We start from the raw sequence: 18,059 nt of genomic DNA on the forward strand, positions 1-18,059 counted from the left end.
TTATGAATGAGGTGGGTTTAAGCCAGTTGAAAAGTAACCCTGCTAAAGAATGTGTGCCAGAAAGGGATTTTGACCCCTGTTACGGCTTTGCCAGCACTGAGTAATTGTTGTTGTGAAAGCTTTTGAGCTGGGGTGGCCAAAAATGTCTATCATAAGGAGGATCACGGGCTGGCATTACTAGTAAGGATTGTTTGAAGTTCACATCTAAAAAGAAGGGAAAACTTGCTTATGAGCATCCCCAATTGTAACTTAATTGCTGAAACTACAATGAGCAAGTAACTAGTTTATTTATGAGCTCCTAGAAAACAACAGCCAGCATAGATCTGTCACAGCAAGATACATCCAAGCAGCTTAATGTCTTTTTGCAATAGGGTGAGCTACACCTAGATTTTTGTGCTGCAGCTTTTGATACTGCCTCACAAGGCGCCTCTTTGATCAGCCAAGTTGAGCTGAAAGCCCTGGAACAAGGGGAGGCTGCTTCAGAAATGGCACTTGATGAAGGTACCGTCAATCTGGAAACACCTCCACCTGGGCTTTGCAGAAGATGAGTGCAAGTATTGGCCACCAGCAACGACTTGGATGGTGGAACAGAAAGCATGCTGTGAACTACAGCAGATGACACCAGTTGGAGCGCAGGAGGTGCAAGGTCAGTTTAACAACAAAATTCCCAATATAAATTAAAGCACAAGGCAGAGATAAACTATAGCTGTGCGGGGAGGAGGGGAGCCGTCAAGCCGCCTACTCGGGGAACGAGCACGGCGGCCGATGCCGCCAAGCTGCGCATCCACCGTGCATCGCAGCCCACGCACTGCGGTGGTCAGACAGCAGCTGCCGCCGGGCACGTCCGTTCAGCGATACCGCCGGGGGGCTCCGGCCCGACGGCCGCCACCGGGCACCCCGCTCGCGACGCGAGCTTTCCCCGCCTGCTCCCACGTGGAGCGGAGCGGGGCGGCGGCGCCTGCGCGCTGGGGCAGCGGCCGCTGTGACCGGGCTCACGTAGCGAGCGGCCCGCGCCGCCCCTCCTCGCGCGGGACGGGAGCGGGATGGGCGTGGCCTGGCAGCCTATAAAAGCTTCCGCGGGGCGGTTCGCGCGCGGTTCGTTAAGTCCGCGGGCAGCTCGTGCCCGTGCGTTACCGGCGCCGCCGCCCCTCGGCGCCGCGTCAGCTGCCTCCGCCGCCGCCCTCTGCGCTCAGGTGAGGCCCGGCCGCCCTCGCTGTTCACTGGCGGTAGGCGGGTGGGTCACGGGGACAGGGCGGCGCGCCGTGAGGGGGACGGTGGGGTCCGGGCGCAGCGGGCGAGGTGGGGGTGGGTGCGATACGTGGCAGCGCTCCGCCGACGGCCCTCTCGGCGAGGGACCGGTGCCCTGGCCCTTCCGGCCGTTACGTAACGGGAGCCGGCGGCAGCCTCCGGAGGGGGGCGGGAGGGCGCCGGTCCGCCCTGCTTTCCCGCAGCTGGTAGACTAAACACTGCCGCCTCCGCCGCCTCCTGTCGCTAGTCGCCGCCGTGAGGCCCGTTCCCCGCGCCCGCCGTCTGAACGTGGCTGCGAGCGACTCGGAGACACCCCCACCCCGAGGCCCCCGCCCAGCTCGCCTCCCTCCTTCTCCGGGGGTGCGCGGCGCAGGTGGGTTCCCGCCCGCTGGCCCCGCCTCGGCTGTGTGGCACCTCCGAGAGTCGGCTGTCGGTGTCTCCAGCCGGGGGCTGCTGCTGTTGCGTTACAGGCAGCTACGTGCATCTGGTGGCCCGCTTGGGTGTGTTGCCTTAGGGGTTCCAGAGTGCCGGAGCACTGAGGCGATTTCGTGCTTGGATGATGGAAAGTTACTTTGCATTAATCACTGAAGGAGCTGCCCTGGTTGTCACACACTGTGTTTGTAACCACAGGCGCTGTGTGTAGTAATTACATCGTGAGGAATAAGGCTTATCTCGATTTCCCTCTCTAGTACTTGGGGTTGGATTCAGCCAATTACATTACGTGAAATTTTGTATGTAACTTTGACGTAAGCTATGCCCTTGAGTAGGTGTCTTGATAGGATCTAACCTGACTAGAAGGAAAAACTCCAATATGGAGTCTTAAGGATGCTGTTGAATAAAGAGGGAGTAAAAAAGCCATATATTTCGAGTAAATCAGTTTACCTGAAAAGCTGAATGGGCTTAAAGGAAAGATACATCAGGGTTGCAGAGAGAAGGTATCAAAAGGATTGTCCAGTTTTCAGTTTCACATGGGTTGTTTTCTGGTGAATTCAGTAAGAGGAGTTGCAGTGTTAAGTGTTCACCTACATTAAATATGTAAACATTCAGTGCTCAAAAGTTTTAGTAAATTAAAGAAGCAGTCTGTTACAACAGGTAGGTAAGTGCAGCTTCTCACATGCCAAAGGCTGCTCAGCTAAGCATGCAGGCAGCACTGGCAGGGATGGAAAGTAAAAGTAATGAGTTCCCAGTTTGTCTGGAAAGTGGAGGCCTGCTTTTGGGGTAAGTGATATTCTCTTACTGTTCTGCACCCATTACTACTTTTGGATCGTTGCTGGATGCGTTTCAGTGTTTTAAACCATACTGCAAAACATTTAATTTGACCTAGAGTTCTCTGCATTGCTGTTTAATTGTGTGCCAACAGGACCAGTACTGATTTCCCTCTCCCCAAAACCTCCTGGGATTCAAAGTAACAGGAATGTACCTAAATCTTGCTCTTGCTAAGGGTGTCAGTTCTGCCATTTAAGCACAGTGATTGTGGCATAGGTAGGCACATTTCTTCTAGCTGTTAATTCATTTAGAAACTGAAAGCAGCACCATTTCATTAACTGATGTCCAGTAGCAGTGCTGTCCTAAGCCATTTGTGATCTGTGCTCTTCGTGTGGGGTGGTATTTCTGATAACCAAATCTGAAATGAGTGGGGGAGGAGGGAATCATTAACTTGCCTCCTAGCAAAAAAAAAACCAGCTGATGTTGATTAGTTCCCTTTGCTAACTCGCTGTGTAGCCCTACACTTGATTGGGTGGTGACAGGAGCTGCTGCAGAAACTTCGGTTGAATAGCCTTAAGAGCTATGCATGGAGCCAGAAGAGAGAGGAGCTTTATGACCTGTAGAGGTTTAAACACCATTGCATAATGAAAGGTTTTAAAATCATAGCATTTAAAGCTTTTTGAGGTGTGCAGTTTGAAAAACAGATGATAGCTAATGAGTAACAGTGTGGAAGGAGTTCGGATAAATAGAGGTTTATGGGAGGAAAACTGCCTCTATGTTGAGGTTGCTACAGATAAGGAAACTTTTTTTTTGTTAAAAAAAGAAAAAAAGGAGGTGTCTCAAGAATATACTTCTTGAAAGTTACATGATAAGTTGTGTCTTTTTAACTCGAGGAAAGATGGTAAATAAAATCTGTTGAAACAGCATATTAGTTGTCACTTTCGCTGTGTGTTTCTAGGCAGTGTTCTTGCTCCAGAGGAGCAGACTTTCTGCTACTGCAAGGCCACCTATGGGGCTATGTCTTCAGCATAAAGAGCTCTTACCTGTTACTGGTTTCAGCCTTTGATGATTGGGGTTGTCCTGCTTTTTTTACAGTCACTCTTAAATTCTGAAAACATTCAGTGTATCTGTGTAGGTGTTCTGCTAATCCTTGAGCAGAAGGATAAATAGAAGGATAGCCTCCTCCTTGTTGCATCTAGTAAGTGCTCCACTCCATTGCCATCGTTCTTTGTCTTGGCTTAGAAAGTTAAAACAAGTGGGCTCTTGAAAGGGCTTGGTCCATTCAGTCTTGATCTGGAAGAAACTAAGGGGAAATTTGCTTCAGTTCCTTGGGTACAAATCTGTGTATGAACACGCCTGCTGTATAGTCAGACTCATGAATGTTGTCTTCAAGTTGTCAATAATGATACTTGAAGCACATCACCTACTTGAGTCTAAAGTTGATTGTCATATCTTATTAGATTATTATATTACTTATATATATGATTGCTTGTATTAAAACTTCGCCATTGACAATAAGCTTAAACCATGCCATGTTCTTTTGTTAGCAGCATTTCTAGAAACTATTTCTTCTTTCACTGCTTAGAGCTTAATCTTAAAACAATCTTTAAGCAAATATAATGTGCTGGAAAACTTAGGGAACTGTATTCTAATGTTTCTGTCCTGTGGCACTGTTAAGCAATGATGACAGCTAAACTTTCTTGATACTTGGTGCTTAGTCTGGGAAAGCTCTTTCCTTTTGAGTAGTATTTCCAGTTGCATCATGTCATGAGACTATAACTTCAGTTATCCTTGAGACCAGAGAGGTTTAGTGCAGTGAACAGCTGTTATTCCTGGTGCCCCTTCTCCAGCTCAGTTTAACAGTGGGATACAGTAAGGATTTTACATACAGTGGGATACAGTAAGGATTGTGAGAGTGGACCAGTGTTTAAATCAGAAGTTGAGGCTGTCGGTGATACAGTTTTGACTCCTGGCCTTGCAGCATACTTGAGTAGGTCACTTATTTCTTGGCTAAATAAAGAATCTGTTTTGGAATTGAGTTAGAGCTATTCCAGAATAATTCTATGCTGACATACACCCTCAGTTTCCATTTTCTGTTGTGTTTTCTGGATCCTGGTAAGCACCTGGGAGCTTGGCATTGGCAGTGAGGAGACTTGTATAATCAGCATCTTTAGTTAAATGTTTCAGTCTTCGGTCACCCATTATTGAGACCTTGGTTTTGTGAGGTTGTATCTGTAGTTTGTCATAACTTTTTCTTCTGCTTGTATGGATGCTACATACATGCCCACACTCATATGACTCTTGCAGCCTGTTTTACTCGTAGAACAGAGCTGAGATCTATGAAAGTCCTAAGAAAACCAAAACACCTGTTAAGTTTCATAATTTGAAATGACATTTGTTGTGTATCCCTGTTGTGTATCAGGGAATCCTGTGCTGTGCTTGGCAATACCATTCCTATAATTGTTGCTTTGTTTTATTTGTCTCTGTTTGTTTGTTCTTTGCTAGTTTCCCCATTGTTGATTTTTGTTTAGTGGAGGTTTTTTGCTTTGGTGGGTTTGTTTACTGTTTTTTTTTTGTTTTTTGCAGCGTTTGGTTTTCTTTTTCCCTGCATTGCCATGTTTTACTGTTTTCAGGCTTAGCAAATTTGCTTCTTGTGGAAAGTCAGAAGACAGGATTTTCATTTTTTTTTCCTTCGTGTCACTGACAGGAAGATATTAAGCCTCTACTTATTTGGCAGCTTGTGTATCTGAGAGATTTCCAGCATCTGTCTTAACTGAGCTTTATTGTCTTTGATTTGGGAACCTGTGGCTGATCCTTCTGCTGTAGTTTTGAAAGCTGTGCTACTTGGCAACTGCTGTTAGGGCAGTGAAAGCTTGGCTGGCCACTGCCTTGAGCTCTGTTTGCAGCTCTCTGAATTCTCTCTGGGAAGGAAGTCATCTTGGGTGGCTGAAAACTATTACGGGAGTCCGAGTCCTTGCAAGTGACAGAAAATCTTCAGACTGCGAGAAGGAAGATGAAGTTGAATGTGACCTCTAGATGTCATCTAGCCTAGCCTCCTGTTTGAAGCTGGGTTAGCTTGGAGGTTAGGTTTAGGCTGCATGGGGACTTGTCCAGTTAAATTTTGAAATTCTTCCACAAATGGGAACTCCAGTTTCTCTGGGCAACCTCTTTGTAGTAGTCCCTAACTGCTGGCATTGAGAGAAACTTTTTCTTTGTACCCCCTTAGAATTTCCCTTGTTGCAATTTGTGACCATTACCATGCAGTCACTGCTTTGTGCTTGTGAAGGTGTGAGGAGGGAATAGAGTTGCAGCTGTGTTTGGAATCAGCACAGCACTGGAGCAGGCTGTAAAAGCAGGTAGAGAAGAGGAAGAATTGTTCCCAAAGCATGCTACTCAAACTGGCTTTAAGGCATCATTCTGTTGACTGAGGTGTCACCAAGACTGTCACAAAGAGCAGTAGGTGAAGAGAAGACTACCTGTCCACCTACTGCTTCAGAAGGTGCTTTTATCACCTTTTTGGTGCCCCTTTTTTTACATATATTCGTTAATAATATTGATTAATAATAAAAAGTAAACTTCCTGAAGCTGCCCTTTTGTTTCACTGAGTGCAGTAAACAAAATAGCTCAATGAATTGTGAGTACTGACAAGGTTGGCAAATATTTATCATGTAGTAGAATTGTGTGTGCTTTGTAATTGATTCACAGATGTATTGGCTTGAGTGCTGAATGAGCAGGAGGTATTTGGCTTTCTGCAGAACAAAATATGAATTGGGTAGTGTTTTTAAAAGTGCAGGTATACATCAGTGTCCTTGTGCATGTGGATACAGCTTCTTTAAAGAATGCAAGGAGATTTGCCAGCAAGAAAATTTGCTTCTAGATACGACCTCCTAATTTACAGCAGTTACTCAGTTGGAACTCTTTTAATGGGTCTGGCATTAGTCACAGGAGAGGTAGGTACAGTTGTATAGACCATACCTAGGATCCTTGGCATATGCTGAAAACTAGGGAAGTCTTACAGGCTGGCTGGAGGTTGTATATTTGTTCATTGTGTTTAGGGCTGGGTTTTCCCAAATGGGTTAAACCTGTACTGCCACCAGAAGCAACAGTTTTGCCTGCCTTTGCTATCTTTGGCTGCCAGTTCCTGCATCTAAATTGCCCTCTTGTACTGGCCTGAATGTTACATAGCTACATAGTGAACTGTATCAGAATTGAAGTTTGGATGAAATGAGGTTTTGGGGGAAGTTTTGTTCTATTACTTATGTTTGAAATAATCTGATTTAGCTTGTTGCCTGGCTGCCTGTGAAGGGGATGAGGTGAGGAATGATGCTGTGGACAACAGGGCTGGTTTAGAGCATTGGTGAGGCAGAGGAACCCAACTCAGTTGAGGGAAAAGCAGGACTCCAGGCTTTTCTCTCCAGATTTTTACTTTACAACTTGCTTTGTAACAGCAAATGTGTCAGAGTATTTCAGCCCTTCAGCTGTGGTCATACAGATTCAGATGACTTAAAAGAGTTGGAGGTTGTGCTGTTTTCTAGGCTTGTGTGAGTTTATTTTTGTTCTTGTTAGTGCCAGTAAAACTGAACTTGTCCTGTCCAAGAGGCAGGACACAGAGTCAGTAGATATAAACCTGAGTACTGCTCTTTCTGTAGTGCTAGAGGTGGAAAAGAAGTGCAGGAAACTGCTTCCTGACATTTCAGGTGCAATGCCAGAAAAGATCCTGTACTCTGAAGACAAGGGAATATTTCCTATTAATACCTCAACTTGTGGGTGAAATAATTTTTTTTGGATGTAACTTTTGCACTTGCTGACTTTGTTTACACCTTCCTTGTGTGATGGCATGCCTGGCTTTATGTTGTTTGCTATCAGTACTGTCAACTCAATCAAAAGCGTATTGCTTCCTTCCCTAACTAGGCTGAACCACTCTGTGGCTGGGCTTCCTTTGTGATATTGCTTTTTTTTTTCCTTTTTTTTTCCCTTCATTAACTGTCTTGCCATTAGAAGAGTTGTAAAATAGTTTCTGTTAGTACAGGTGGCTGTTCTCATTTTTCTGAGCAGATACAATGCATAAAAGTTTAAGCTTTTGTATTTTATATTTATATTTTTATTATATTTGTCCTGGGTTCAGCAGTAGCAGTCATTTTTCTCCTTGGTAGCTGGTGCAGTGCAGTGTTTTGACTTTTGGCCTGGGAACAGAGCTGATAGCGATGTTTTGGTTTGGCCAAGGACTTTGTGAGTCTTATGCTCTGCCAGGGAGGAGGGAAGCTGGGAGGAAGCAGAGACAAACTGACCAAAGAGGTATTCCATACCACAGCACGTCACGCCCAGGATGTAACTGAGAGTTACCCGGAAGGGCTGGGAGACTGCGGGGTTGGAGGAGGCATCGGTTGGTGCTTGGTCGGGCTGGGGGGGGGGCGAGTTATCGGTTGGTTGGTGCTGAGGTGATGTATTCTCTTCCCTTGTTATTTCCTTTATCATTGTTGTTATTGGTGGTAGCAGCAGTGATTTGTGTTATACCTTAGTTACTAAACTGTTCTCAACCCGTGGGAGTTGCATTCTTTTTGGTTCTCCCCTTTGTCCCTCTGGGTGTAGGGGGAGTGAGTGAACGAGGTGCCTGACTGGGTTTAAACCATGACAGTAAAGAAGTAAATCTTGTGCATTCCAAGACAGCATAATTACTTTTCAAGTATGCAGTAGCAAGGGAATCCTGTGCTGTTAAAAGGGTTCAGGATCTTGAAAGGCTGAAGGCTTGGCAGCTGTTTGTGGGAGAAAGCACTGCCTTTGAGTCTACTATGGACTTACCCCAGGGACTAACTGAACCAGCTGACAGAGAAGCATTTTGTATAGTGTATGGAGGTTGGCTTAATGCTGGTGGCAGCTGAAGAGCAGGAGAATGCTGCTTACTCTGTGGACTGGTTGTGTAGGGTTTTCATTTTGACGTGTTCATCTTTTTGACTGATCAAAGGAAACTTTTTTTTTTCAGTGGGTGGATGAACCTGCTAATATGTTTTTTTAACTTGGTGTTACGGTTTTCTCAGTGTTTGATCTTGGCTTTTTTGGTTCTTTTTGAGAAGCAAGTCTATCTGCAATGTGTCTTAGATGTCAAAAAGGTGAAGCATGCTTGTGAAGACCCTGTCTCCAAGCTATTACTACTTCTCTTACCACACAGAAGAAAGTCTGCAGAAGAAAGATCAGTCCTCTGAGAGCTGCTCAAGGTCATAAGATTCTGCTACCTCAAGAGCTGGTGGCAGCCCCAAGAGAATAAGCTGTCTCTTTTGAAGGTAGATTCAATTCTCCAGTGAATAGGGATTTATTTTTTTTTTTTTACCTACTTTGTTTCTTTCATAGGTACGTGGTGAGGTAACAGCTATGGCATTCAACAGGATGTGGTATACCGTAGCCCTTGGACTTCTGCTGCCTTTCTCTTATGCCCATACGGACTTCTTCACTTCCATTGGTGAGACATGCTTTGGAGTATATGTTGCATTGCCAAAGCATTTTTTGACTGCTCTCAAAACTGATAATGCAGTGATGTGTTAATGGCATCCAAGGCTTTAACTGGTACAGACCTAAGTCTCCTTACTATTTCTCACAACCTTACAGACTTCTGTCTTTTGAGAGAAACATGTTTTGAGTTAAGTCAGTCTAGTTAGTCTAATGACCAGGCTTGTCCTTGTCTTCATTATGTATTCTCATAGGTATTTGATTATAAGCAAAATTTTTGGTGTGGATAGTTGCACATATATAGACGTAAGCAAAATAGCTGTTAAGGGTGCATAATGATGGCAGTATGTCAGCATAGTCTCTCTTGGGTTCCGATGGCCTGTGACACAGCTGAAGCTGTGGGCCGTATCACTTCATGATGAACCAGTTCAGCTGCCTGCTTGCAGGAAATGAAACAATTATTAATTAATAGCAGAGTCTGTTATGGGACCTGTTGAAGTCATGCAAGTAATCTTAAAAATAAAACACTGGATTAGTACTGTATATCAAACATGATGGTTTTGTATATTTCTGTAGCTTTGTCTGTATTTGCTCTACATTATGTATGCTTGGCTGAAAGATTTTGTTGCAACTTCCTTTTCCAAATGAATCCTAAATTAGTTCTAATAATAAATATGTGATATTGCATTAATTTCCATGGCAATGAGTTTGGTTCAACATGAGATTTTTCTCCTTCAGAAAAAAAAATAAAAGGCAAGAAGACTTACTCAGATACTCCTTCAGGATTATTTAAGCAAATACAGAAGGACTATGGGAAAGAAAGAGTTGAAGGGAGAAAGTAGAAGAGAGGAAGAATACCTCTAATTCCCAGGTTTATTCTTTCTCCTTGTCTAACCAAACTAATTTGTTTTCTAGGTCATATGACAGACTTAATTAATACAGAAAAAGATCTGGTGGTGTCACTGAAAGACTATATCAAGGCAGAAGAAAGCAAGCTGGAACAGATCAAAAAGTAAGTGGCTTGTTTCGTAATGCTAGTAGTTAATAATTTGAGTCTACCCTTATGTAAAAAGTGCTTCCTAAGGCTGATTACATTTGTGGAATTTTCTTGAGGCAAAGTTTAAACTAGTATGTTTTGTTGGGGTTTTGTCCTAAGTTATTATCTCTGAGCCATCGGTTTGTTTTATGCAGCTTTCTAATGATGAGATCTGCCTTTTGTACGATACCTTCAGTTTAGGATTCCTGCTTGTCTGAGGATGGTTTCTCAGCTTTAAAAACTGTATATGAATCTGTGCTTGAGAATGTTTAAATAGTTTTAGATAGATGCATGGATTTTATTTTAGGATTTGTGTATTACGTTCTACTATTCAGGAAGAAAGATAATTCTTTCAGACTATATTTATTTTTATCACTTAAGGTACAGAGTTGGAATTGCTCTACAGGTTTGGAATGTTTTAAGTATATTCTTTGCAGCTATAGATTAAGATAGCAACATGCCAATTGGATATCCAAAAGTGTGTAGATACAGCTTATCATATAAGCATTGCAAATATGTTTTTACTATGTTAGAAGTGCTTACTGTCAGGACAGAAAAAGTAAAATAACTGTCACAGAACCACCTGGAAAAAAATGCTAGCATCATTTGTTGAGCTCTGTACTTTGGCTGAAGCATATTGGTAGGTTGTGTTGACATCAACTGAGTGGAAGTTGGTAATTAACTGAAATGCAGAGGATGGCTCACACCTTGTGGGTGGCTTGTGGAGACTTCCATGAAACAAACTACATGAAAGAAATCCTGGCCTTGTGGTTGTGTCTCATGGTTGCAGTGATTTTCAGCTGCTCATTAGGTTTGATAGTCATGCAGTGAGAAATACAGTGGATTTAACCACATGCAATGTGAATGCACATTTTTTTGGCATTGGTTTCTTCAGTCTTTGGCTTGCTAGTAGGTGAAGTGGGTCCATGGGAGCACTTTGAGCCCTCCATTTTGGAGGGAGCCCCTTTATGCATGTTGCTGCTGGCAAGAACGCACATGGGGGCGGTCAGAGTGTAGGAAAACAACTAAAGACAGGGTGGGAAGAGTGAATGCAGACAGTGGCACCTTTAACAGCTGTAAACATTTACCTGTCTCAGGTAAAGCAGGCAAACTGAATTCAGGCATATCACATTCTGGAACAAGCCAAATGCTGGCTTGTCTGCAGTGTTCCCTCCAGGCTACAGATTTTATTTGTTTTATATTGGTGTTGAAGTTTGGTATTTTCTTTGGGGTGTGGCTTTTTTAACTTTAATTTGTCCTGGGTTTAGGGTGTTGTTACATGTCTTCATGTTCTAGATCTGCATTATTTAGGTTAGGGGAAGTTTGCTTGTTTTGTGGACTTGTAATAGCATAGTGCTGGTGCTTATAGCATGGCTGATGTGCTTCCTGACTTGAGGCTGGATCAGACTTTCTGGAAGTTTCCATTAAAATGATAGATGAGCAACAGTAGTTGTTGAAAAGTATGCTTGTTTCAGGGTGCTGGAGTTGTGAATGGGTTATGTCGCTAATAGTGTTAAGAGAGCTTGGTGGAGTCAGAACTGTAGCACCAGAAATTTGACCTGGGCTCCTCAATTGGGAATGTGAGAACTATACGTTTGTTAATATAAGCTACTGTATGCAAGGCAGTTTTGTGGTAGGAGGTAAGGGCTTATCATGGATTTAAGGGTGTGTGTCTAAAGGTAAAATAATTTGAGGCAAGCGTTTAAAAATAAAAGATCAAACATGCAGATAAAGCTTGGTTTTGATTAGTCCTGCATGAAAACTCATAATGGAACTGCTGGCATACTGCATTGGGTGTTTGTAGGAAGGAGTTCATTCAGCCGTGTTCCAACAAAGACTGCAAGAGCAACATAAGATCTAGGCTGCAGCTGGGGAAGAAGACTTAAAAAAAAAAATAAAAAAATTTGCCCCTTTTGTTCCTTCTAGGAAAGCTTTATATATAGATAATGTAAAAGCTTGCAATTTATATTGGGGGTTTTATTAGTGAAGACAGTTGAGTAGCTTGAAATCAGTTCAAGTTGACAGACTTTTGCGAGAGACTTTAATGAATGCATATTTTCACTATAGATGGGCAGAGAAATTGGATCAGTTGACAGATACTGCCACGAAAGACCCAGAGGGATTTTTGGGACATCCTGTAAACGCATTCAAATTGATGAAACGGCTTAACACAGAATGGGGTGAGCTGGAGAGTCTGGTTCTGAAGGATATGTCAGATGGTAAGTGTGCCTGTGGCAAGAACAAGGATTACATTATAATTGCTTTTACTTGACTATGTCTTTCACATGTAATGGTTTGAATTAGATTTTTAAGTCTTCTTTTGAGGTGTCTTCATAAAAAAATGATCTTAGAAGACCTGCATTTTGCTGTCAGTGTGCTATAATTTGACCTTTGCAAGAATTTAGGACTGCGATGTTTCAACTGAGTAATCCCCTTGGGTGCTTTAAATTTTGCAAAGGATCAGGGCTTGTTTCATATTTTCTTTCACTTCTTGCAAAGAAGTATTTTAGGAAATTTCATCTCTAAGTACGATAACTCATTTGAAGAGAAAAAAAGGCAACAAACTCTTCTAGTGCAAGACATGGGGTTGTCTTTGTGTGTGATCAAGGGCTGTTGCTGCTAATATGCCCACAGTTGTCTGATGATTCAAAACTTGAATGCTGGCAGAGACTAAGCATTTGTGGAACTGATCTGAATTAGTGTAGTAAACATTTCTACTTCAGCAAGAATAGAAGCTCTTCTGTAGGCAGTAGGATATAAAAAGTTGACTGTGAAAGACATTTAACAGCAAGGAAGCTGGGATGATTACATATGACCTGTGAGAATCTTTCTCTACAACTAATACCAGGTGTAGGTTTTTATTAAGAACTGATAAAGTGTGGCTTTCAAAAAAGACCAAGGGTTAATCTCCAATTACCTTATCCAAGGATTCAGCACATTCAACTTTGCTGTTGCTTCTGTGAGGGACTGAATATGCCACCTGAAAAGGCTCTGCACTTGCCAGCCAAAAATCTGCACCAGTGCATCTTAAGTCTATCTTCTGAACGGGATAGGTTTTAAGAAAACTGTCAGGAAAAAGGAAAATACTGGGAAAGCATGGTGTAGTAAAAGAAAGGATGCATGCAAGTGCAAGAATATAGCATTTTTTTTAAAGCAGGAACTGCTTTCCATAAACTAACAAATTGTGCTATCAGGTCTGAATAGTTAAAAAGTACTACTAGAGTGTGGCAAAAATCATAAATTTGGCCAGTCATTATTTTGGGGATGGTTTTTACAGCTAGCTGAGTGTTGCATACTCCACTTTATCTGGTTTTGCTCATGCTGCTTAGTTTTCTGTTGGTCTATGTTAGGTAAATTTAACAACCATCCTATTAGGTTAGATTATATTGGATATAAGGAAGAAATTATTTACTGTAAGGGTGGTGAGGCACAGGAATGGGTTGCCCAGGGAAGTCATGAATGCTCCATCCCTGGCAGTGTTCAAGGCCAGGTTGGATGAAGCCTTGGATGGCATGGTTTAGTGTGAGGTGTCCCTGCCCATGGCAGGGGATTTGGAACTTGATGATCTTAAGGTTCTTTCCAACCCTAACTATTCTATGATTCTATGTTGGCACTGTCCTTAGTTAACACTGTGAAGCTTGTTGTGCTTCAGGATCTTGGGACAAGAGTTTGTTGAGTAGAAAAGTTACTTTTTTGAAAATGCCAGTGGCTGTCAGTTTGTTCAAACTGACGTTCTCATGGTGGCCTTCGCTGTTGCTGTTCCACTTTTTGGCTGCTGGTTCTGCCCTCCTCAGCTGCCCATCTGGCTTTCTGGAGTTCTGTTTCCCTCATCAGTGCAAACAGTTCACCAGCCTCTCGACTGTGCAGAAGCAGAAGGGGAAAATAGCATCAGTTCTCCCACTGAAGAAAGGATAATACAGTAGCTCTGCGGGAGGGCCCTTCAAGTAATAGCAGTAGCAGTGTGTGTGTGTTCACCAGAGAGGAGTAGGAACCTTTTATAACATGTGACTCTAATGACCAGGGAACAGTTTCCTTTATAGAACCTGCTTGTCTTTTCTATAAATGTCACCCTGGTGGCTCTTCAGAGAGCCCCTAAGTTGTTTGGGATTTTTCATTGTTCTTTTGCTTTCTTTTCACATACACACACAAATATTTTAAAATGCTGACTTTTCAGCATGTGTCTTGACTTCAGAGTTGCATGAAGATGGCTCTTGAGAAACCTTTTTAACCTTGTTTGTTTCCCAAGTTTCTGTATGAATGTGTTAATGTCCAAGTCCACGGAAAGTAAGTAACTAAGTTCATAGTGGCTCCTGAGTTGCCTAAAGCCTTGTCAAAAGCTGTTTGCAGTCAAGACATCAGCAGTTTTGTTTTTCATCTTTTTATTGGCCAGCCTTATCTTTACACCGCTATTCTTGGCGCTGTTTGTTTTTTCCTCTTCTAAATTATTTGTAAATTCTATGTTACTAAATGTAAAGCCTTTTGAAAGGCAGATTGAGTGGCATGTTTGCGAAAACTACCAATATATTATCTGTAATGTTCTCCATGTAGGGGTGTCTTTTCTGTTGTACATAACTTTAAAAAAAAACCAAAAAAAAACGCCAAAATCAACAACAAAACCCCCCAAACACAAAACATCACAAAAACATACCTATTAAGAATAGTTTCTATGTGAAACCAAAGGGGTATTCCCACAGTGTTTGTTGGTGCTCTACAGGGCTATGGAGCAGGGAGTCATTTCATGCGTAGAATTCATAGAATTCTCAGGACAAAGAAGGCCAGGTGTTTCCTTGTCTTTTCCAGGCTTTATCTCCAACATGACTATCCAGCGGCAGTTTTTCCCAAATGATGAAGATCAGACTGGTGCAGCAAAAGCCCTCTTGCGGCTTCAAGATACGTATAATTTGGATACAGATACCCTTTCAAGAGGGAATCTTCCAGGTAAGACTCATGGATGTTATTTTCAGAAGGCACTGAATCTCTATTAAATGTCCTGATTATAAATCATTTGATTCTGTTCCATTTTCCATCTGTGTGGTGTGAATGTAGCAATAGGAAAATGCTTGAGCTAGCTAATACTTTATGAAAAGCGGCATCATGTGGGTCATTGAACATAGGTTGGTGTAGGTGTCAGTTTTAATTCTGCCACACATCGAGAGAGGAACTTGTTGCTTCAGGCTGTGCTGGTAAAGAGAAACCAGGAAGACCTGACTCACTCTGACATAGTGTTGGGGCTGTTGCTGTGGTGGTTCTGTTGGAAACTTTATCCACTTGGCTTCCCTGCCTGGTGGGCTTCCTTATGCCAGTACACATGGATAAAACAAGCTGCACAGAATGAAAGCTTCTTTCTGAATTGAGACTCTTTTGTCCTGTTATTCTCCTCAGTCTACTCACATACTCATTTTTTGCTTGTGCTAGAAATTGATTCTTTTTGTTTAGTTGAAGTCTGCATCTTCTATTTACTGTAACATAATGCACTGTTAATAGTTTTTATGAAAAAATGGACAGCAGTAAAATTTTGGTCTGGGTGAGGATTTTCCTTAAGTTAAGTGGTTGTGCACTGTCAGATAGGTAGTTTTTCCGCACAGTGTAATGCATTCTAACAAGACGGTTCTATCACTTACTATCCCTTTCCCTCTGATTGGTAAGACGGACCTGTCAGAGTGAAAGAAGTTTCTTTGAGCTTAAACTGCATGAAGTGTATAAACTGAAAAACAAAAGAGAGCACACACAGATGAGCTTATGTGGTGTTACATGAGTAAATCTTTATTGGGTTTATATGCAAGAGAAGACACACTTCTTTCTTGTTAGAAAACTCTATGCTGTGTTTTCGTTGTTCCCTATGTTTAAAAATAGTACTGTGCCAACTGGCAAACAGTCAAGTCTGTATAATCCATCTGTGTTTTTGCAACTGCTCATTGTGGTCAGATGCATTATAAAATTAAGGGGAATTTGCTTTATGTGTTATGACTTATAACTTTGCTTTTGGGTTTAGTTCATGACAGTCTCAAAGACCTACAGATTCAAGCAGTTTTTTATTGGTTTCTTGAAAGGGCACAAAAATACAAGATGAAGTGCTTTGGGTGGACTGTAGCTTATCGCTTCTTTTGAGGCAATAAACTGTCCAGACTGTATGAAATAAAGTGTAATTGCAGAACCTAAAAGTTCTGGAGTGTAAAACGGAATAGGTTAGTCTCTTCAGAGCTCCAGAGAGGAACATCCCATAAAGTCATTTGTGCTCCATTTGTTTTTCTTCCCAGGGAATTTTTGCCACCTTGACAAGTTTTGATCAGAATCTTAACTGCTATCAATATGGCTTATTAATCTTCTTTCCTGCATTATGGGGTGTGCTGTTTCTTTATATTGGCTATCAGCCATATTTGATGGTGTGTTAAGCACCCTTGTAAGAGTTTTCTTTTTATGTGTGGATGTTGCATTGCTTCTACATGTACCACCTATGGCCCTGCAACCTGTTACTCATTCAAGAGGATCTCTTTAAGAGCACTCCACCACCACCACACCTTGTTCCCCAATGTCTGTTATTTTAGAGTTTGCAGATTCGGGCTTAAGAAACTGAAATCACTGGCCACCACAGGATGGACCACAAAGTGTTTAATTAGTTAGCAAACCCAAAATTGCTCTGTGGGATACTGCATTTCATGGGCTGTCTCTTCAGCTATTTAATCTCTTAAGGCACGTCTTCAGCAGAATGCTCTTGTTTGAATGCAGCTGTGGGAGCTGCTATTAGAAACTCAGGATGTATTAAGATGTAATCATGAATGTAATTTTAGCTGTAAAACCAGCAGAGCCTATGTCCTTATTACAAGATTAAATTTGGTTTTTCATTGGACCTTAATTTACAGTGGCAAAAATAGGAATCTGTAATTTGCTTGCTGGTGCTTTAATCTTTCAGAGGTCTCTCCAAATGTTTCTAAAAATGACTTGACTTCAAAAATCTTAAGCAGCTGGGAATTTACTGTTTTCTTTTTCCTTTCCCACTAAGTTGTTGCTAACAAGATGTGCTTCAGTAACATTTTGAAAGGGATAATGCAAAGTCTTTGAAAACAGATTTCTGAAGCTTCATATTTGACTTACTACTGCTGTTGCTCAAAGTGTTTGGTGTTCTGAAGAAGGAAGGTTTACCTTATGTAATTTTTCACTAATAGTAAAGACATTTAGCCAGTTGCTGGTATTCTGGCAATGCAAAACTGCATCTAACCGCTTTTGTGTTCTGCCAAATATTTACAGGCTTTAGATACTTCTGAGTCTTTAGTAAATAGCCACCACAGAAGAGAGATGTTGAAGAACAGAAATAAACTGTGCTGTAAAGAATAAGAAATAACTGAATGTGACTGAAGACTGGTTTGGAATTATGTGTAAATTCTGTGTGTTCTGTTTTGAATACAGGTGTGAAGCACAAATCCTTTTTAACAGCTGAAGATTGCTTTGAGCTGGGAAAGATTGCCTACACTGAAGCTGATTACTACCACACTGAGCTCTGGATGGAACAAGCTTTGAAACAGTTGGATGAAGGAGAAGTATCTTCTGCAGATAAAGCCTATATTCTGGACTACTTGAGTTATGCTGTGTATCAGCAGGGGGATCTGGGCAAAGCCATGATGCTCACCAAACGCCTTCTGGAACTGGGTATGTGAAAGGTCTGCAGCTCACCAAAATACAGCTCTGTGTTTGAGCAGGTGCTAGTTACGGTTTTGTACTGAAGAACGTGGTCTTGCCTGTATTCTGAGTTGTATGTGGGTTTTTTTTAATGGATTATTACTGACATTACCATTAACATCTTGATGTGTAGTTTTCAGTAAAATAAGAGCCTGAAATTTGGTTCTCTTACTATATCTTACTTGCTGATGTTGAGTTTATTTCCCCTTAGGTACAGGTAAGAACAGAATGAATGAACTTGAAACTAAACTGGTGATACCAAAATCTTTGCAGGTTATTTAAATGCAAATTAAGCATACATGAGGATGAACAGCTTGGAAAAATAAGAAATACAGAATGCAGTACAGCGAGTTTAGATTCTGGTTTTTGAATTATGAAAAGCATTTGTTTCTCCAAGTACTCCAATTGACTGTGTAAGGGATGCTGTGGGAAGTTCAGAACAAAACCTAATACA

At 42.0% G+C, this 18,059-nt stretch overlaps 1 protein-coding gene across 4 annotated transcripts in view; it reads left to right on the forward strand.

Annotated features, from left to right (window-relative positions):
- Positions 1–983: 983 nt before the first annotated feature.
- The window catches only part of P4HA1 (prolyl 4-hydroxylase subunit alpha 1), a 35,522-nt gene continuing 18,446 nt past the window's right edge, over positions 984–18,059 (forward strand). Inside the window, exons 1-6 of one of the 4 annotated variants that reach the window (XM_062611565.1) lie at positions 984–1,193; positions 8,800–8,908; positions 9,811–9,907; positions 11,999–12,150; positions 14,732–14,869; positions 17,336–17,575. In XM_062611565.1, coding sequence (XP_062467549.1) covers positions 1,044–1,193; positions 8,800–8,908; positions 9,811–9,907; positions 11,999–12,150; positions 14,732–14,869; positions 17,336–17,575 — 886 coding nt within the window. In that variant the 5' untranslated portion in view covers positions 984–1,043. The remainder of the gene's footprint in view (positions 1,194–8,799; positions 8,909–9,810; positions 9,908–11,998; positions 12,151–14,731; positions 14,870–17,335; positions 17,576–18,059) is intronic. The other 3 variants (XM_062611563.1, XM_062611564.1, XM_062611562.1) reach the window with 3 other exon arrangements.

Source organism: Pezoporus occidentalis, unplaced genomic scaffold (genome assembly GCF_034315485.1).
Source record: "Pezoporus occidentalis ecotype Australia unplaced genomic scaffold, CSIRO_AGI_Poc_V1 ctg155, whole genome shotgun sequence".
Classification (NCBI taxonomy): Eukaryota; Metazoa; Chordata; class Aves; order Psittaciformes; family Psittacidae; genus Pezoporus; species Pezoporus occidentalis.